This window comes from Rattus norvegicus, chromosome 10 (assembly GCF_021556685.1).
Source record: "Rattus norvegicus strain SHRSP/BbbUtx chromosome 10, alternate assembly SHRSP_T2T, whole genome shotgun sequence".
NCBI lineage: Eukaryota > Metazoa > Chordata > Mammalia > Rodentia > Muridae > Rattus > Rattus norvegicus.
In genome coordinates, this window is record NC_141543.1 from 41,422,232 (window position 1) to 41,443,556 (window position 21,325).

The 21,325-nt window shown below is 45.1% G+C and overlaps 1 protein-coding gene across 1 annotated transcript; it reads left to right on the plus strand.

The window, feature by feature from the left end:
• The first annotated feature begins 1,329 nt into the window (after positions 1-1,329).
• On the plus strand, positions 1,330-19,779 carry Msantd5l1 (Myb/SANT DNA binding domain containing 5 like 1). Its single transcript, XM_087574940.1, has 6 exons — positions 1,330-1,400; positions 12,522-12,808; positions 13,215-13,277; positions 14,097-14,184; positions 14,678-14,983; positions 15,282-19,779. The coding sequence occupies exons 3-6, from the start codon at positions 13,272-13,274 to the stop codon at positions 15,557-15,559; spliced, it is 678 nt and encodes a 225-aa protein (XP_087431066.1). The 5' UTR covers positions 1,330-1,400; positions 12,522-12,808; positions 13,215-13,271; the 3' UTR covers positions 15,560-19,779.
• Positions 19,780-21,325: the final 1,546 nt, after the last annotated feature.

The window sequence follows — 21,325 nt, forward strand, 5'->3', positions numbered from 1 at the left end:
TTGTTGCGTTTTTGATTTTTTTTTTAACATAGGATTTTTTTTTCTTTTTCAATCTCTTAACTCTTTCCTTCCTAAAGGGACTTTATTTTAGTAATTTTAAACTACTTTTTCCTTTTCTTTCTTGAGCACTGGAGCATAATTCCAAACATATTTTAACCCGTTCAAAGGCTCCTGTCAGGGCTTAGGTATCTTCTGCGCTAGTCTCTGTTGAGCTGTTCAGCTTGCACTTCCCACTGCGGGTAGCCCTGTTCCAGACATTCGGCTAGCTAGTCAAGCTGGCCGTTGGCCGCGCCCAGCCCTTGGGCTCACCGGGAATAGGTAGACCCACTATTCAGCTCAGCCGGTGGTCTCCTGGAGAAGTCGAGGCTTCTGTGCTTTGGAGTGCAGGGACCTGATGAGCTCACTTTTCCAGTAGTTCAGACTGTGTAGGATGGGGTGATATACTGTGGTCTATAGCCTGCCTGTCCTGGGGCCACATGCATGGGCCCCGGGGCTGCTGCCTCTGACCTCTGTTCGCACCAAGACTCTCACTGGAGTAGTGTGGGCTGACTTCAGCCTCTCTGCTGTTCCAGCTCTGGGCAAGGCGCAGGCTGCCCCGCCACATGGAGAGCTTGCACATGCAGCTGTGCCCTGGGGATGGGGTGGGTGGTCGCTGTGGAATGCTTTGTGTGGCTAAGTATGTACATGCACCCAAAGTGGCCTGGCTCCCGTGTGTCTTTCAGTCACCTAGGTCTCTCTAAAGTTTGCTTGACCCTTCTCCAGAACCATGCAGTCCTTGGGAGACTCTGAGGCTGCCCTGAGGCTCTGATAGTGGATCTGGTTTTTCTGCTCAGCAAGGGCTTCTTAAAGAAGTCGAGCACTCAGCCTCCGGCAGTCTCCTGCCTCTTCCCTGCTCTGGCTAGGAAACCGCCTTCCACCCAGGACTTTCCTCAGGCTAAGCTTGAATTTTCTTCCGCACGTTGAGCACCAAATGGGTCTTTCTATAGGTCCACCTCAGTTCCCAAATAATGACATAGAGGCTTATATTTACTTACAATACTTTTGGTCTTAGCTTAGGCTTGTTCCCATCTACCTCGTAACTCCATTATCCCATTTATACTAAGCTCTACCGTGTGGCTAGTTACCTCCTCAGTTTCATTGATCCAACTTCCTTCACATCTCAGTAGCAAATCTCCCGCGCGTCTCTCTTTCCCAGAGTTCCTCTCTCCGTCCGGAAGTCCCACCTTACTATTCTTTGTCTGGCTTTTGCTATAGGCCATAGGCTTTTTATTTTAACCAATCAGAAGGTGCCTTAGGCAGGCAAGGAAGGACAGAGACACATCCTCATACAGTGTACAAAAACAACACTCCAACAAGACAGGGTGGTGCATGCCTTTAATCCAGGCACTTCTGTGACAGAGGTAGGTGAATCTCTGTGAATCGCCCGCCAACTTGGTCTACATAGCGAGATCTAAGACAGCCAGAATTATGGAGTGAGACCCTGTCTCATCCGATACCTTAAATAAGCCCACCCGGCCACAAAACCTTTGACCTACAATGTGTCCTGCTTGCAAGATGTGCTGGGGCAATGGCGGTACTGAACTTGTGAGAGTAGAAAGCGATGTCCGATTTAACTTGAGGCTGGCTTGCTCCGTAAGAGGGCACCCATGCCCAACACTATTTGGAATGCCAAGAAATGGAGACCGAATGGTCCAGAGATCTAGAGTAGAACCAAAGCCTAGTCTTTAAAAAAAAAAAAAAAAGTCAGTGATTCTTAACGATATTTTACTATGCTCAGAGATCGGTGCCTTGTTGTCCGGTTTCATCAGAGAGGCTTCCTCCAGACCGGAGCAAATGCAGAGACCCACACAGTAAGACTATGTGGAGAGAGAGTCTACACTGGAGGCCGCCACGGGAGCTCTGGGAATCCCATGGAAGAGATTGTGGGAAGATTGTGGGAGTCAGAGGGGATAGAGGACACCAGGCGAACATGACGCACCAAATCAACTAAGCAGGACACATGGTTTACAGAGACTGAAGCAAGCACGGAACCTACAGGGATCTGTACCAGGTCCTCGGCATCTGTGTTGTGGCTAGTGGCTAGTAGTTTGCTGTTCTTGTGGGACTCCTAACTGTGGGAGTGGGTGTGTCTCCGACACTTTGGGCTGTGCTTAGAACATTTTTTTTCCTTTTGGGTTGCCTTGCCTAGACTCATTTGGGGGCTTTTACCTTGTCTTACGGTATTTTCTTTTTGCGTGTATAATCGGTTGTTGTCTCTCGGAGGCCTGCTCTTTTATGAAGGGATGCTGACGGGGAGTGGATCCAGAAGGGAGTGGGGTAGATGGTAGGCGTGGTGGGAAGAGAAACTGTGGTTAGGGTGTATTGTATGAGAGAAGAATCTATTTTGAATGAAAAAAAAAAAAAAAAAGAACCCAACTCAAGAGATTAGCGCCCTCCAAGGGGGGATTAGGTCCTTCCAGAGACTCATTCTCTTTATAATCCTGCTACTTAATGGCTGCAACCCTCGGCCTCCCTCTCTCCCTTCCTCATGCTCTTGCCTCCCCACCTCCTTCTCATTGCTCTCTTGAGCTCCCCCTCTCGCCATGTTCCACTCTCTAGTTCTCATCTCTGCTCGTTTTTTTCTCCTGGCCAGGTCTAGTCAGCTGAACATGCTTGGTCTGCTCCATTCTCTCTCTGCTCGGAGCTCTCACAGATATACCCCTGGCTGTTCTCTCTCTCTCTCTCTCTCTCTCTCATATTTACAAGTAAACCCGTGGTTAAGTGTACCCTGAACAGTTATGTCTTTGGTTTATCCAGAAACCATGAGCACAGTTAATAGAAGTTCTCTGACCACAGAAGAGAGAGTGGAGATGGGATTGAACGGCTCTCCTGGCACTAAGAGTTGCCATTCTAGACATAGGGCCTCCACAATAAAAGACTAATAGGGAGGGGGAAGGTCAGCTCCCTGACCACCTTAACAGATGACCATCCCACCCTACCTTTCAATAGTTATGGTTTCCTTGGAAGGTCAAGAACAGGGCATAAAGAATGAAGTCCTGTCCATTCACTTAATATCACATTTTATTCTGATGTGAGGTGGACACAGGGGCATCAGTTACAAAGGGACAAGGTGTATCCTCAGTTCTTCGGAGAGAGGATGACTGAGATTTCTGTTATCTTCCCTGATGATCTGGATTATACTGAGGTTGAAACTTCTGAGGGAGGCTGGGGTCCCCTTGGTCAGGGGCGTGAACCAGCTATGGAGAGCACTTGTTGAAATGATCCTCCAGGGTTGTCACTGGTGAGGGGGACAATTGACGTTTTACAGTCCTGAAGCCAGTACACGTAGGTGTTTGGAGGTATACTGAACCTGTCAAGAATTCTCGACTCTGAGGATTTAGGCCAAGCTGGAGGTGGGTGGAACCATCATCACAGAGAGGTCCTGAGAAAACAGGACTGGTTAAGCATCTCTTCCACACTCTGGTTCTTCTCTGCCTGTGAAATCCACTCTTCATTTCTGTTCTGAACACATGTGAGTCTACAAGGCTCACAGTTAGTCCTCTCTAGACAATGGCAAGTTCTTCCTGTGCAGGCAGGTAGAAGTGTGGGGAGCGGGTGCTCCTGTCAGTTTTGCCTCTGCTCGGGGGAGGGGAGTGACTGTGCCTGTGGATGCCACTCTAGGATATAAGGTGAAAATGTGAAAAAGCAAACCTGAAGTGTTGGTGCTGCCTGGAGCCCAGGATCCTGGGCATAGCCTCCCCATAAGGAAAAAAACAAGGCCTTCCCTGATCTCTCATTACATAGAGTTCTGTACAGATCCTTCAGGCTCAGCAGCAGGTGCAAACAGCTACTCCAGCCTTTCCTCGGGCCCTTGTGATAGAGCCTCTGGGAAACAGCTCTAGACTTTCTCAGGATCTCCCTTCCTGAGAGGCCACTTCCTGTCCAACAGTTTCCCATTCCTGCAGGAAGACACTGATTTCCAGTGACTCCATGATCTGTCTGAAGGACCTACATGGGACAGAGGATTGTGAGGAGAGCAGTTGACTTTACAAATATGCTCACCTGACCGTTTTCCAGAGATTGTTCTTCATACTGTGCAGCCAGACTTTGATGTATGAAAGTTTGGGAAATGAGTAACCCTTGTGGGCCATCCCTGGATTTAGCATCTTCCTGAGTCCCTTTCAGCCACAAGATGTGGTCACTCAGGGACAAGTGCAAGTGTGTTTTCTTTTATAAAATATGTCAGGGAACAGAGGAGGTTTTCTAGGTACACTGCCCACCTGGGAAGCTTGCCCATTTGAAGCTCAAAGCCTGACTCAGTCCCATTCCTTCAGAGCCATGGTTGAAAATCAGGATCCCAGAAAGTTGTGAAGAGCTCCTTTGTGCCCAGAGTCAGCACTATGTGGGGCCTAAGAAAGCCGTTCTGACTGGGGAGGAGAATATGGGACAAAATATTTTTCACACACAGCCAGACCTTTAGGAGTTGACACCTGAGGGATTCTCTACTTCCTGGTCTCCATTGTCTTCTATCAATTCTAGGATGTCAGCCACATGTCCAGTTTCCTCGGTGACTCTCTAAACAACAACAGCAAAGTAAACTGTATTGACTGCACACGTGTAATAGGATTCTCTTAGTAATTAAATTAGACACTTGGTACAAACACAGTGTATGGCAGCGTGTGAGAGGCAGGGTTAGGGCAGTCACTAATTTGAACCAGCTTTCATCAGAGAATGAGACCAGTCTCAAAAAAAATGACAACAACAAAATGCCAAAACATTAATAACTGATGGTGTGGGGGCTCACTTCACTGAGAAAGTTGAGTTTGGAAGACAATTTCTCAAGGGTTAGCCTAGGCTACATCCTGAGTTCTAGACCAAAGCTGTGTTAAGTAATAAAACCATGCCTAAGGGGCTGGGGATTTAGCTCAGTGGTAGAGCGCTTGCCTAGGAAGCACAAGGCCCTGGGTTCGGTCCCCAGCTCCGAAAAAAAGACCAAAAAAAAAAAAAAAAAAAAAACCATGCCTAAAACTTAAAAAAAAAGGGGGGGGGGATTTAGCTCAGTGGTAGAGCACTTGCCTAGCAAGCGCAAGGCCCTGGGTTCGGTCCCCAGCTCCGAAAAAAAGAAAAAGAAAAAAAAAAAAAGCTGAGGATTGTGTTCCTAACAATGAGACAGAAGCAGGGGCGTCAGCAGAAGTTCAGGGCCAGCATTGATTCACTGTGAATCCTAGAATATTCTGGCCTCCGAGAGATTACAGTTCTTAAAAGTAGAGAAATGCTGTGTGGTATAAGAATTAAGGAGAGACAGAAGTAAGGCATGGAAGGGAACTCACTGAAAATCTGAACAGGATGACGAATGCCCGTCATCCCAGCACTTCTCTGAGACTGGAGCTCAGGAAACTCAAGGTCATCCTTGGAATCATAGTAAATCTGAGGTCAGCCTGGGCAGCCTCAGACCCTGTCTCAAAGTGCACGAATGAATAAAAAAACAGATATGTTCTCCATGTCAGCTGATACAGGCCCATATTCCTGGCCTTAGAAGGAGCTCAACCAAGGCTATCCTGGGTTGCAGACTGAGAACTTATGTCAAAAGGAGACAATAGCAAAAGAATGTGCTTAGAGAGTCCCTTTGCCACTCAGAAAGTAAGGGAGAGGCAGACGGACCATATTTGAGGTCATTGTGGTACCTGATGATTACAAATCCAGAGTAACCCACACCTGAGACCCTGTGTTAAAAGACAAAATTGCCTATTGTGTCTCATATCTGGAGTTCCAGTTCTCAGAAATCAGAGTCACAGGGATCCTTGGGTAGTGCCCACCAGGTAGGACTACCTGTCCTGCTCCAGACTGCCTTGATATAAAGAGCTAAGCCAGACTCACAAGTAACCAATGGACCAAACAAGCAGCAATCAAATCGTGAGAACCAAGATGCTGGACCTGAACATCATGCTGGTTTCTCCTCTCAGTATCACAGCTGTGAGTCCTTAAAAATTATTGGCTATATCATGGCTCCGTTTCCTTTTCTGTAAAATGCATGCACAGTATCAACACCTCCACCCATGTTACATTCGATGAGGAAATGAGGTCATATTACTGGAGAAGGGGGGATCCCGTGAGAGGTGCACTTCAGTGCCTCTGAGAGTTCTAGCGCCAGGCAGAGTGGCTCAAGCCTATGGCCTAAGCACTATGGGAGGGGAGTTGTAAGGATCACACTGCAAGTTGGAGACCAACCTGGTTCACAAAATAAATCCCAGCCAAGCCAGGGTCACTTGTAAGATAGTTTCAGAGACCATAAAAATCCAGCCACCCTCCCAAAAAGACACAAGAGTGGGCTTTTCCAACTCACCCATGTTCCCTCCTGGGCTTCCTACTATTCCACAGAATGAGGGATCCAGCAGTCACTATGTCCTGACTGGCCCAGCAGAGCCTGGAGTGTGGTGTGGAGAGCTGCCTTCACTTCTTTGGCTTCTGCAAGTCTGGGACTCTGTGGAGATCTGGCCCCTTATAAATCTGGGGGGTATGATTGAATCAGATCCACCCAGATCTTACCTTCCTGTGTGGTATGGATCAAGACAGGATAAACAAAAGTTTCTAACACCAATCTCAGGACGGTGAGGCAAGAGTTATTGACTAGAAATGCATTATACCCTGGGCTACTGAGAGAGACACAGTGACAATTTTAAAGAGCAAGGAATTAATAGTAATAAAAGACCTACAAACAGAAGTATTAGCCTGCCTTACTGGTTTCGTCATATATGAGCAATTCCTTCACATATATAAACATTTGATGGAAAAACGAAGATGGGAATTTTTTTTAACTCTGAATTTATTCTTAAATGTCACTCTGTAAAACCATAGCTAATATGTAGTAACTGGTGAAACGGACTGTGCTCAACTTCTTGGCAAAGGAATATGAAGAAAAGTGGCAGAAGTCCTGGTCAGTGGGACAGGGGTTAGCTTCTGGTGTTGGGAGCCAGGACTGCAGATACCAGGAAGTGGAGCAGTGTGGTTGAGGATCCAGCCAGGAGCTTGTAAATAGTGGGGCCTATGTCTGGGTGTTGCTACGTTTAGGGAGGAATCTCGAAGAAAATAGGTTGGACACAGCAGAGTGGGTGTAAAGGCGACTCTAGAGAATGAAGAGAAAAGAGAGAAGCTGGAGGTGGTGGGCAGATGTGGAGGAGATGGAGAAAAGCCCCAGATCGCTAAAATAAACAGTTCAGGAACAAACTCCTTCTGCCAGAGCAGTTGTTGCAGAAACTCCAGAAGGCAAAGTGCCTATCCTGTGCAAAGCACTGCCTGCCACTGTCCAGGTGAAGCGTAATGAGGAAAAGTTCCAGAAAGAAAAAGCAGAGGAATGCACAGCCCCATCCCAGCAGTCTGCAGTCAAAGATGTGGGAAGCAGGGAGGTTGGAGTGATGCAGAATAAGTGTGAACTGGGCTCCACAGTTCACTTCGTAAAGCTTGGCAAATGAATGCAAAAGAAAACCTAGCCCAATGTGGTTTTGCAGCCTTTAATCTCAGTCCCTGGTAGGCACAGGGCGCAGGTCTCTATGAATTAGAGTCCATCTTGACATACACAGCAAGTTCCTGATAAAATAGGGCCATACAATGAGACCCTGTGTCTAAAACAAAATCCCATGAGCTGTAGGGATGATCCAACGGTTAAGAGGACTTGGACAAGATGCCCCCAGAACATGCCTGGTGGTGTACAACCCTCTGTGACTCCAGTAAGTCCTGTCAAATCTCTCCACTCTCGGCCCCACTACTCTGGAAGCCCTGCCCATCACCTTCCTGGTTCTTCCCCTCATCCCTCTGCTGAGAGAGAGAGAGAGAGAGAGAGAGAGAGAGAGAGAGAGAGAGAGAGAGAGAGAGAGAGAGAGAGAAGAAGGAGTAGAAGAAGGAGGAGGAGGGGAGAGGAGAGGAGGGGAGAAAAGAAAAAGTAATACAATATGAAATTATAAGCCTAATAAGCCCTTTCCAGAATAACTTGCTTTTTGGCTGTGGTACTTTGGGTCAGCAATAGAAACCCCATCTAAGACAGCGAGATTTAAGGTTGTGTGGGCAGAGTACATCTTATGCTGATTCTTCAGTGTCCTCAGCTTCAATAGGGGTTCTCCCACTCATCCACATCCCAAGGTACTGGATCCCCGACACCCTCCCAGGTTGACGCATGAATTTTCTCTGTAACTCAGCGAACCTTACAATGAGAACTCTAGCTTGATTTCCCATAACTCAAGCTCTGTGGCTGCTAGAGACAAGATTCTCTTCCAGGGAACACTTAGAACCCTTTTAACGATTTCTCCACATCTCCAGCCATTCAGTTTTATCAAAGAATTAATTGTGGTCCTTCGCCCTTTACTGAGATTCTAAAAGTTGGTTAATTTTATCACAAAACGCATTCCTTTCCTTTGGTAATTTAATCCGGGGACACCAAGAACAACCAAGCAGCAGCGTCTTCCTCACTTTGCACAAATTTCCAAAAGTCTTTATAAACAGGGTCACAAAAACCCCACCCTCTGACAACTCAGACAGTAGTCAATGCATTTGTCTCTATAGGTTTGTAAAGCAGTTCATACCATGGCATTTCTGTAGTGTCTATGGGGAGCATCAGTGTCTGGAGAAGCTTCTGTAACTGCAGGTCTTGCGTCATTTCTTCAGCTGCGCCCTTTGCAGTCAAACAGCTTCTCTTCTAGACACTTGCTTGCCCCACTCCATTGCTGCTGCTGTTCTTTATGGTCATCCCGTGGTTTCCCAGCATCTCCAAAACTGCTGGGGTCTCTTGCACTTTCCCCTCTAGCCTCTCATAGCCTCTCATAGCCTCTCCTAGCCTCTCTTGCTGGTGCCACATGGTTTGAATGACCCAGGCATTGCAACCTGAGAGTCCTGAGATCTTGCCCATCTCACGGAGGAGCAAATGGCCTTCGATATGAAGCGCAGTGGATGCCCAGACACTTCTCCAGAAGCCTCTCCAGCCTCCGCCCCCCCAGGTCTATACTGTGGAGAAGCTGCTGCGGGAGGATATATTGTCTGCTCCCGTGGGGAGATTCGCCCAACACGTTTACTTTGAGCGAAGCCTCAAACAACATTATCTCATTTTGTGGGTCTTGAATAATCGCTTAGAAGGAATCCTTGTAAATCACACGTGCCCAAATTTTAAGGCATTGGACAGTCGATACATGCAGACCGTCCTGGCTAAGTACTGTCATTCCTTGGTGTATTGTCGTGTTCACTGGGAAAGAGGAGTGAGATAAAGGCTGGAATGTTGTCCTTCTGGTTTTAGTAATTACAGGTCAACTCCAGTAGTACCGAGTCCTCGGTAGACACTCCAGGGTTCCCCAGGTTACTGCTCACTGTCTTTCTACCTAAATACATCATCAGGTTTGCTCAGTGGTGCGCTCTAAAGGAAACCTGAGGACTTGGAGCAGAATTAAATATCAAGCCCTGTTATCAGGGTTTAACAGGCTGGGAAATTAACAAAATGTGGCTCAAGCGGGTTTTAATGTTATATGTGATGGGTAAATGAGACTCTGAGGTTGCTGTGCGTTGTCAAGCATGGCCCTCACTGCAGGAACTTGGCAGTGGGAACACAATCGGTGAAGTGAAAAATGTATGGTATATTAATACCTGGAAATATATGATAAAATAAATTTGTCTTGGGTACTCTGGGATACTTTCGTCTATGTCAGTGAGTAATATGGAGTTGAAAGCACAGTAGACCTTCTATACTATAATCTCTCTCCCCTTTCTCTGTGCTCTTCATGGTTAACAAGTTTGGATATAAATCAGGATCTTCCTGATCCAAAGTGCTGGGATTGCCCTGCGCTCCACGAGCGTTTTCACTCTTTCTAAAGAAACAAGGTCTTGACATTGATGTTAATACTGACCTAGATGGAGATCCTGGATAACTCTGTTAATTATTATATGTATATAAAATTAATAATGATGTGAAACATTTAAAAATCTGTAAAAACAAAAAGATACTAAAAAATGTGCAGGTGTGTTTCACTGAACAGTGGGCGTTTCTGAATGTTAATATTTATCCTAAACTCTTTCTTCATATAAGAACCATCTTCCATGTATCTCAGGAGTAGGGCTGTACACAGGGAGTACTGAAAGGAATAAAGATTACTATGCTCCCATTTGGTCTGGTTTTGTGAAAGACATTTTCCTGGTGTGCCATGGTAGTATACACCTTCAATTCCAGTACTATAAAGACAGTGTTCAAGTCCTGCCTGGTCTGCATAGCAAGACCGACTAGAGCTACACACCGAGAGTCTGTCTCCAAAAAGAATCACCATGAGAGACAGGAAAGACCAAGTGCTAAGCAGATTTGCTGTTCTTCCAGAGGATCTGGGTTAGATTCCCAGTACATGCATGGTGGCTCACAACCCTCTGAAACTCCTGAGGATCCCACACCCTCATCTGGCCTCTGAGTGCAGGGCACGTCACACATAGCTTTACTCAGTCTTGGTGACAGTATTGCTAGGAAGCCCTGGGGTTAGATCTAGAAAAGACAAAGTTTGCACGTGACACTGGCTACCCAGGGAACCTGTCCTGATATGGGACTCAGAGTCCCTTTACACTGGGCCTTTCCTGGCCTCTGGGCCTACAGAGATTACACTGGGCTGACATCCTAGACCACTGAGTTCAGATATGTCATCAGCACAGCTGTCCACATCTGGGACCCAGCATGAGCCCCTCAGACTTGTGAATGACAAAATAGGATAGAAGAGTTTTCTTGCTTAGATATGACCCTGAGACCTAGTGCCCATGAGCTGTCCTGATGCTGGGTTCTCTGTCTGCCCTTCAGTTCTTGGGTACATCTCAATTTCCAACTTAACCTACTGCCATCTCATAAAGCACATAGATGAAAACTGTTTTCATGTGTCACCTTAGCCCCTTAACTGTGAATAGGTTAAGAGAATCAACCTGTTACATCATTAGGAAAAAAGGAATTCCTCATTCCTGGTCTACAGATGCTTCAGGATTCTGACTGCCTGGGTGCCTCAGTTGAGAAGGTTACACAAAGAATATGCCAGACCTCTCTGTTCTCAGTATCCCTTGATTGAAAAGTTAGTTGTACAACAAGTGATTGCCAACGTGGCAACGAGAGCTTGGGTCAGCAAAGGAAGAAGAAATAAATGAAGAAAGGAACAAAGGAAAGTGGAGTATTTAAAAGGAGATAAAAGGACAAAACAAAAGAGGGAAGACAGGCTTGTGTCAGGCCAAAGCTTCAGTTTCAGGGGACAGAGGCAGGGAGAAGGAGGTCAAGGTCATTTTATACTACTAAGGAAGTTGCGGGTGAGCCTAGGATACTTCAACTATGTCTGGACTAATAATAACAACAACAACAACAGCAACAACAACAATAGAAGTAGAAGTAGTACTACTACTAGTAGTAGAACAAGAACAAGAATGAGAAGAACAAGATAGAAGAATCAAAAGCAAATTTCTTATGAGGAATTCACACCCATTCGTCCAAGTTGAATTTCTCTTGTCCCGGTGCTTCAAATACGTATTAAAAATCACTTAATAAAACCCAACTCTGTTTCCTTATATGAACCAATAGCTTTCCCTTCGCTTTATCACATGAATATGTGACCACTGGATGTAATCCCAGCAACTAGGAGATAAGGGAGAAGGAGCAAAACCGTTGGTCATTCTTGGCTCCAGAGTAGGTTACAGGATAAATAGCCTGGGATCTTCCTTCTCAACAAACTCAAACCAAGTAAAAACCCGAGAAGAAAAGGAACGAGGGTTTTCCCTACCCTTGAACTGAATGACCTGGTTCCCTGTTCAAATTAGTCATCCATGTTGTATCCCAGTTTCCTTTGTACTCACGTGAAGATGGTCCCAACACCTTTCACCACATCTGCTAGAAGCAGCAGCTGAGTGTTTCTGTGGAGCAGGGAAGGGTTCAGGACACAGTCAGGCTGATAACAGTACTGAGATGAAATGAAAGATGGCCAGGCTAGGTGGCCAGGCCCAGAGTGGACAAGTCCAGGGTGGCCTTCATCATAGGGTCCCCACTACTCTGCCACTCCTGCCTTTTCCTCAGACCTCGGGTTCCTGCTATTCCTTGATCTCCTTCACTGCTTTCTGTTTCTCTTTGTGCCTTTTGGTGATGATATTGCCAGATCCTCCTTTCCTGATTACTATAGATTAGCTACAATTTTAGAGATGATTTTTATTTACAACAATTACAGGGTTAAAAAAATCTATATGGTTCACATTTACGATGTAACTTTAGGTCATGTGAACATATTTAGTAAACGTGTCAAATATTAAATTACATGGGCATAGTGGCTCATGCCTTTAATCCCCGTGTTGGATTAGGCAAAGCAGAGGCAGACAGACAGATATGGGGACTCTACATGGTGAGTTCTGGAATGGTCAGAGCTATGGAAAGAGACCCTGTCTCAAAAATAAATGTAAACTATGGATAACTATTTTTGGTTGTCAGCTTGACTACATTTGCTATTAACTAACATCAAAAAAATAGGGACACAATTTGTTTGATTTTCCTCCTAATTTTAAATCGGTAGATCCACTTCTCCGCCCGAGGCTAGAAGACACGAATTTTTCATCTGGATCTGTAAGGCATGGAGGGAACACACCTTTGATCTGAGCCATACCTGCTAGAATCCTATATAAGGACATGGAAGTAGGAAGCGTTTGCTCTTTGGCTGCAGATCGTCACTTGGCTAGCAAGTCCGTTCCTTCATCTGCAGTAGAGCCTGCCTCTTCAGGAATCTAGTGTTTCCTGAAGACAAGAAAAGACCCACCTGGACTTTTGGACTTTCCTGTCACAGCCAGTTCAGGACCACAGCCTGTAAGTCATTCTAATGAATTCCTTTCAAGAATATATTTATACATAAATACATACATATATATACATACACACATATATGGAGGAATTTATTCTACTAATACTAAATAGTTGAGCTTGTTTGTACATAGTTTATTTGGTATTTGAATTTGAGCCTAGAACTTGTTATGGAGCCTAAAACTCTCTAAAATTTGAGCCATCCTCCTGCCTTAGCCTCCTGAGGTGGGATTAAAGGCTCCGGTTAACCTTTGCTGATCCACTCTACACATCCAGGTAGGCTGAGGCTGATTCAGGCACATCCCAGAGCTTTATAAACAACTGGATCTCCACCTGGTTGTCAGACTTCCAGAAGCCCAGGGAAGTGAACACAGCTCTTCCTCCACAATCCAGACTTTCTCTCATCCACCAGGTCACAGCGAACCCAGTTCCAAGACTCTGTGGAGTACACCCAAGCTCTGGAAGGAAAATGCAGGTGATTTGGAAGGCCGTGGGGGGGGGGGGGGAATCCACTTTTGTGTTTTGTAGAGGATAACTGAAATATCTGTCTTCAATTGCTTTCATAAATTTTATAGCTAAATGAATGTCCCTACCATACATCTCCTCTCCGTATGAATATGGAACCATTTGGTGCTCAGAGCAAGCCTGATGGAAGGCATTGTGGGCTGTGTCCACGGCCAAGACAACTTGGCGAAAACATAGTTAACTACCTTGAAGCCATGTCTGCAATTAGCAGACATACAGAAGTTGGTCCTCTCCTTGTACTTGTCCTTTCTGATTTTCCCTTTGTTTAAGGCAGCATCTCATTGAACCAAGGCTAGGCCACACCCACTATACAGCCAAGATGACCCTGAACTTCTGAACCTGCCTCCACCCCTTAGAAGAGAGATAGGATTATAGAATCATGCCGAGCACTCTCCTTACGTCTTTCCTGACCTATCATTATTTGTTCATCTAATTCATCTGATCTCTTCATGTATCTGAATCAAAGCTGGAGTTTATGAGGACGCATAGATACAGATGTGTAGCACTAGGATAACAAAAAGGAGTTCGGCGAGAAAGGGGAACGAAGGGAGTGGCAGAGGTCTACAAAGGAGAGGGACTTTGGGAGCTCCTCCAATGTTCATGGATGTTTCCCCTGGTGAGGATGGACCGGCATCTGTAGAACAGGAGTGAAGAGTCCATTGTCTTTGCGATGCTGCAAGGGGCTGGGTCCGGAACCTGCTCACAGCTGAGAGACAGAATCTTGTTGCACGAAACAGTTTTAACACATTCTTTATTTGTTTCTGAGCAGAGAGAAGCAAACCAAGGTGAAAGTTTGGAAAACACCGAAGAATCCAATGTGGGAAAGAGTGTGAAGGAGGAAGAACAAAGGCCCTCAGGTATTCAGAGGCAACTCTCAGCTAAAAACCAAAATCTTCTATCATAGTTTTACATATATACAGGCTTATACAAGACTCCAGATGTGGACAGCTGAATCAAGAATGGACTTGAACTCAGTAGTCCTAGGTTTCTGTCCTTCTTGCATGAGACCCTAAATTTTGAAAGCTGTTAGTGCCTCCCTGGGAGAGAGGAACCTTGAGTCTGGGCAGAACAATGTCCCCAGGTAGCACTTGTCCTGTAGCAGCCCTTTCTATTCTGCAATGCATTTCCTATGACTGAAGACACCTACGCATACTTGTAAGTGAGTGTGCTCCACACTGCTAAGAGCAGGACGGATAACAAGTCCGAGTTTGCACGCACATGTTCCTAATGCCCTGGTGTCTGAATGAAGACATCTCTGGCTTGCCAGTGTGCAGAAAGGGTCTCTAAGGAGCTCAGATGCACATGTGCATTGCATCAAAGGCACTCATCACAGCCCTCCGTCCCTTGCAGGTCGTTCCCGTAGCTCATGGACCGACTCTGAAATCAGGGTCTTCCTGCAGGAGTGGGAAGTAGTCGAACAGGAAATGGGCCAACCAGGCAGGAAGCTCCACAAGAAGACCAAGTCTCTTTGCCAGCGCCTCTATCAGCAGGGCCTGAAGAAGAGCTGGAAAAGCTGTTTCCACCTGCTGCTGAGCCTGCAGGACCTGCACAGGACGCTCTGCAATGAGAGACCAGGGATTGAACCCTTGTTTTCTCCTTATTCAGAGGCTCTGTACAGGATCCTGGGCTCCACTCCCCATGAAAGCTGGTTCCCAGGTTAGTCTCTTCTGTATCCGCCTTTGGGTTCTCTAGAGAGCAGCATCAGGTGACCTGTCCTTCATGAGCACAGAGCAGAGCACACCATGTGGGAATCCCCATTCCCACAGGCCTCCACTGCACATAGCAGCATAAATGTCTGTCCTCTCTGTTTGTCTGTGTTCCTCTGTCACCCCAAGAGATTGAAATTTGGACCTGTTCAGGATAGACCAAGCCACACAGGACAGCCCATTGCTAGACGTGATTCAGAGAAAGTGAGGGTGACATACTTATGAATTCTGTTTCTCCTCCCTCTCAGGTCCTCTCTACGATGAGGCTGATGACTCCATGCTCCCTGTGTACCCTCAACCTCCCATGTACCAGCCTTCAGATTATGGCATCACTGTTCCTTCTGCACAGCTTCAAGGGAACCCAGTGCCAATGATGTGCCAGGAGGATTCCCCGTTTCCCACATGGGAGCCCTGGAATCCCAGCTATCCACTGTCAGTTCCACACCTACTTCCTGGCTTTGCCCCAGGAGACCCCAGCCTCCAGCAGCCATGGTCAATGTGTGATTTACACCAAGATCCCCAATGAAGAGAAGTGGAGATTTTCTGTTTATTCCCTGTAAACCTCCGGATCATGCGATATTGTGGATTTAGGCATCTTTCTCTACCTCATAAGAGAAGAAAATGTGAAATTAAATGAAGGTCCACGAAGAACTCCCTCGTGCCTTATCCTTGTAGCTTCAGCGGGGTCCATAACAAAGAGGGGCAGTGGATCGTTATTTGAGGTTCACATGGCCCCCTGGAACTCGCCCTCTCCTGTCAACATCCGTCTGACTCCTGGCATGGAATCTCCTCTCCCACAAAGGGCAACCTCCACTTTCATAGACGCCTACTCGTGCCTCCTTCATTCTCTCGCCCCCTTGTTACGGGATCTTTGTCCAGTGTGTCACAGTCTCAAATTCTCCACCACACGAGCGGCGTGCCCAGAGCTGCATATATAGCTGAGCGGTCAAGCAACGGATCGTTCAGCTACACAGACCTTGGTTCATCTGCAGCAATGAAAAAATAACCAAAGATTGATTTAGTCTCAACATCGGACGTATTCGTAGGATAGGAAGAAACATAAACAGAGCGGCGGCTGAGATCGGGCTCCATATTGTCACAGACTTCATCAGCACTTGATCCACAGTGGTGGCAATATCTGTTGAGACTCAGGTGCTTTGGGCTTCTGGGAGGAATTATGTTACTAGTGCTACTTATTAGTTCTTTGAGAGCTTGAAGACTCAGTCCGTGACCCACTGCTCCTCTTTTCTCTTTTTAAGTATGGCACTCACTGCTTTAGCTCTCCATGTGTTGGCTCACCCACCCTTCCATGGCTGCCATTTGCTTTTTGTTCCCTCAGCCTTATGTTCTGCCTGGCTAGCCGTTTTCGTTCCAGAGAGGGGAGTGTGCCTGCGTTAGCGTCCTTATTTTTCTGCAATGAAATCAGGAAGGGGGGGGGGCACAGGCACGAATGTAATAAGCAGAGGACATTTGCGTGTCTTAACCCATCATTGTAGATTCTGTAGTAAAGGGAACTTTCCCTCAGGATATGAAGGCAAATTAAAGCACTTTTTATGGCTGGCAATAATCCTACCATATAAGCAGAATCTGACATAACATCTAAGGGTCTTCTAATTAACTGTAATGTAGGAGCCAAAACAGCCATATATACCTGTTTGTCTGAAAAACGAATTACTAAAAGATTGGTTAATATCCAGGCCTGGAATCCGTCCTACACCGTTAGACCAGCCATCAATAAGTTACATAAAGACCTTTGGAATGGGGTTATGTTGGACAATTTGCTAGTCACAAATTGAGTTCATATAAGGAAAATACCATAGCTTGCCTGCTGAAGTAAAATTTCTAATTCTTGAACAAAAATCTATGAATGAGATGTAAAAATCCATTGTGTTTGGTAATGCTCTTAAAAACTGCTTACTGGGTAGTGGTAATGTAATTGTTGACATCGGGTCCTCCCTTATTTACCAAGTGAGCAAGAGTAAGGTAAGCAGTCAATGCTTTATGACCCTTATGGTCTAAATAAATCCATTCCAAAGGTTTGTCCCGTTGTGCTGAAATAGCTGTGAAAGCCAGTTTAGAGAAGAAAATCATTACGTCGAAAGGATGGGACGTATCCACTGGATACACAAATGCCTCTTTTAGTCTGGATTGACATGCCTATGTTTCTTTTCTTGCCTCTTGAGATAATATATAAAGACCGTTCAACAACTTAGGTATTCCTAAGGCATACCACAGGCTTTCCTAAGGTATGATGTAGCCAATTAATACTGCCTAATAATGTCCGAAAGTGTTAAGTGTTTTTAAATTGTCTTGTGTAATGGACATCTCATCATGGTTTCACAGTTGTTCTAATTACTAGTAGCTACCCCAGATATTGTAGTGTCTGATCTCTGGGCATTTTCCTGGGTGGTAATAGGCTCATTTTTACGTAGCCTATCTGGAGTCCTGTCATATATGAAGTGTAGCTCTTCCTCTTTTGGAGGTGGCTAACAGGATCCATCCATAAAATAAATAATGTGAGACTGAGGCAAGGCCTTCCTCACAGGCCCTAAAACCTTTCCTACATGGTATTGACACATAGTAGGGGAGTTTGCCCTGTCTTGAGGTGATGCATGAATCTTTCATATCAAAGCTGAGGTACTTTAGGATTGAGAGACGGAAGAGAAAGTGCTGAATGTCCCTCATCATCAGGATGAAAGCAGTCTGTTAAATTCAAAACTATTAAAGGCCAATCTTTAAGAACAGCTGTGGGTGTTAAGTGAACCAGGCTGTAAAGTTCCCATTGGCCACGTGGTGGCATTAATGGTTCCTGAATCAGTCAATAATCTCCATTTACTAGATTTCTTTTTAATTACAAAACCAGGAGAATTCCAGAGAGAAAAAGAGGGTTCTATACACCCATTTTCCAGCTGTTCTTAGACTAGCAGCTGAAGAGTCTGTAACCTTTTCTTTTAAAAGGGGCTAGAGGGATGTCCAGTAGCTCCTGATTTCCCTGCCGTTTTTACATGTGGTATTTTTCAATGGCCTCTGAATTACCCAATCCATGTTGACGGTTTCGTCCTTGTGGCAAAATTGGTTCAATAATCCCTAGTAAGTCTTTACCCAATCCTTTCTCTTTTTGATATCCCATCTTTTGTATTAGCCACTACCCTTGTGAAGATTAGGTAGCATTAAAGGTGGGAATATAACATTAGTTTGTTGCAGAATGTCTATTCCCCAGAGATTAATCAGAGCATGACAAACCTAAGGTTGTCATTAGGCCTTCTGGACCTATACATTATAATTTTGTAGCACTTCATTTAATCTCATTAAAGATCATAGTTCCCAATCCTATCAGCATTGAATTTACCTCCATAACAGGACATCTGGGCAGCCATTCTTCTATGGTTATAATAGAGACATCAGCCATAGAATGAATCAGTGCTATAGAAGTTTTCCTCTTGTTTTTTAAAAAATTAGTTTCCCTTCAAACCTCTATTCCTAGTCTCCTCCATCCCCCTCCCCCCATCCACTCCTACACTGTTCCTGTCCATTAAAGGGAGCAGGCTTCTCATGGGTATCAAACAGCAGCCTGGCATACCAAGTCTCATAAAGACTAGGCACCCCCACTCTCCTATTAAGGCTAGAAGAGGAAACCCAAAAGGAGGAAAAGGTCCCACAGGCAGGCCTCAGAATTAGAAACAGCCCCTGTTCCTGCTGTTGGTAGTCCCATGTGAAGACCAACCTATAAAACTATAACATATTGCAGAGGGCCCAGGTCAGTCCCATGTAGGCTCCCTAGTTGGCAGTTTAGTCTGTGAGTCTCTCTGAGCCCAGGTTAGTTGATTCTGTGGGTTTCTCTGGCTCCTACGGTCCTTCATCCCCTGCTTCTGAAGAATTCCCCAAGCTCTGCCTAATGTTCAGACTCTCTGCATCTGTTTCTATCAGTTGCTCTCATTTGGTTGACTTTCGGGAGTGGGGAATGGCCAGGCATGTTTGGTTCCCCTAGATCTCTGAGCTATCCAGCCTCCGGGTCCTCAGCCCTGCAGGCAGTGTCAGGCTGGGCTCCCTCTCATGGCATGGGTCCCAAGCTGGACCAGTCATTGGCTGTCCCTCCCCAATTTCTGCACCACTTTTATCCCTGCACATCTTGTAGGCAGGACAAAGTGTAAAACTGAAGCTTTTGTAGCTGAATTCCTCTACTGGAAATCTTGCCTGGTTACAGGAGATGGCTGGTTCAGGCTCCATATCCCCCATTGCTAGGAGTCTCAGCTAGGGTCACCCTCACAGATTCCTGGAACTTCCCACTATATTAGGTTGCTAGCTCATCCTAGAGATGTTCCCTGATGCTAGTTGTCTCTCTTAGTACTCTCTCCCCCCATCCTTCCCCGACCTGATCCCTCCTGTTCCAACCCCATCCCCACCACCCATTCAGTTCCCTCCCTCCAGCTAACCCTTCTCAGTGAGATTCATGCGCCCCCCCCCACCCCCGCTTGAGCCCTCCTTGTTCCTTAGCTTCTTTGGGTCTGTGAATTGCAGCGTGCTTATCTTTTACTTTACGACTAATATCTACTTATAAGTGAGTCTATACCATGTTTGACTCTCTGGGCCTGGGCTCCCTCACTCAGGATGATCCTTTCTACTCCCATCCATTTGCATGCAGATTTCATGGTGTCATTGTTTTTTAACAACTGAATAATGCCCCATTGTGTAAGTATACTTTTTCTTTATCCATTCTTTGGGTGAGGGACATCTAGGTTGTTTCCAGTGTCTGGCTATTATGAATAAAGCTATTATGAACTTAACTGAGCAAGTGTCCTTGTGGTACGGTTGAAAGTCCTTTGAATATATACCCAGGAGTGATATAGCTGGGTCTTAAAGTAAATTGATTGTCAATTTTCTGAAAAACCATCACGTTGTTTTCCAAAGTGGCTATACAAGTTTGTACTCCCACCAGCAATAAAGGAGTGTTTGCCTTGCCCCACATCCTTGCCAGCATGAGCAGTCACTTATGCTTTTAATCTTGGCCATTCTGAGGGATGTAAGATGGGATCTCGGAGTCATTTTTAGTCACATTCACCTGATGGTTAGATGTTGAGGATTTCTTTTAGTGCTCCTCAGTCATTTGAGATTCCTCTATTGAGAATCTCTGTTTAGATCTGTAGCCCATTTTTAATTGTATTGTCTTGTTGATGTCTAGTTTCTTGAACTCTTTATATATTTTGGATATTAGTCCTCTGTCAGATGTGAGGTTGATGAAGATCCTTTCCCACTCCATAGGCTATATTTTATCCTTTTGATTGTGTCTTTTGCCTTTGAAAAACAGATGTTTTCAGTTTCGTGAGCTCTCAGTTTTTAATTGTCCATTTTAGTGCCCTTGCGATTGGTGTTCTGTGCCGGAAGTTGTCTCCTGTGCAGAGTCCACAGCTATTCCAACTTTCTCTGTTAGGTTTAGTGTCTCTGGTTTTAGTTGCGGTCTTTGATCTACTTGGACTTGAGTTTTGTACAGGACAATAAATAGGGAACTAATTGCTTTCTTATGCATTCAGATATCCAGTTAGACCAGCACCATTTGTTGAAGATGTTTTCATTTTTATTATATAATTTTGTCTTTGTCAAAAATCAAGTGTTCATAGCTTCATGGATTTATCTGAGTCTTCTATTAGATTCCATTGAACAGCCTGTCTGTTTTTATGCCAATACCACATGGTTTTTATTACTGTTGTTCTGTAGTACAACTTAAAATCAAGGATGGTTATACCTCTGGAAGTTCTTTTATTGTTCAGGGTTCTTTTAGCTAACCTAGGTTTTTTGTTTTCCATATGAAGTTGAGTATTTTTCTTTCAAAGTTTATAAAGGTTTGTATTAGATTTTTCTCTTTCTTTTTTAAATTTATTTTATATATAAGTACACTGTAGCTGTCTTCAGACAAACCAGAAGAGGGCATCAGATCTCATTACAGATGATTGTAAGCCACCATGTGGTTGCTGGGATTTGAACTCAGGACCTCTGGAAGCAGCGCTCTTAACCACAGAGCCAACTCTCCAGCCCCATGTGTTGGAATTTTGATGTGACTTCCATTGAATCTGTAGATTGCTTTTTAAAAAGATGGCCCTTTTTACTGTGGTTAATCTTATCAATTCATGAACAGATATCTTCCATCTTCTGATATGTTCTTCAGTTTCCTTCTTCAAAGATTTTGTCATATAGGTCTTCACTTGCTTGGTTAGAGTTACACCAAGATATTTCATATTATTCGTGGCTGTTGTGAAAGGTATTATTTTTGTGATTTCTTCTTTAGCCTGTTTAAAGT

What these genes read in the sequence shown, in the direction of transcription:
- Msantd5l1 (XM_087574940.1), top strand. An exon ending in GGAAGAACAAAGGCCCTCAG is followed by an intron (nt 14,185 to 14,677) that starts GTATTCAGAGGC and finishes CGTCCCTTGCAG; the next exon opens with GTCGTTCCCGTAGCTCATGG. An exon ending in CCATGAAAGCTGGTTCCCAG is followed by an intron (nt 14,984 to 15,281) that starts GTTAGTCTCTTC and finishes CCTCCCTCTCAG; the next exon opens with GTCCTCTCTACGATGAGGCT.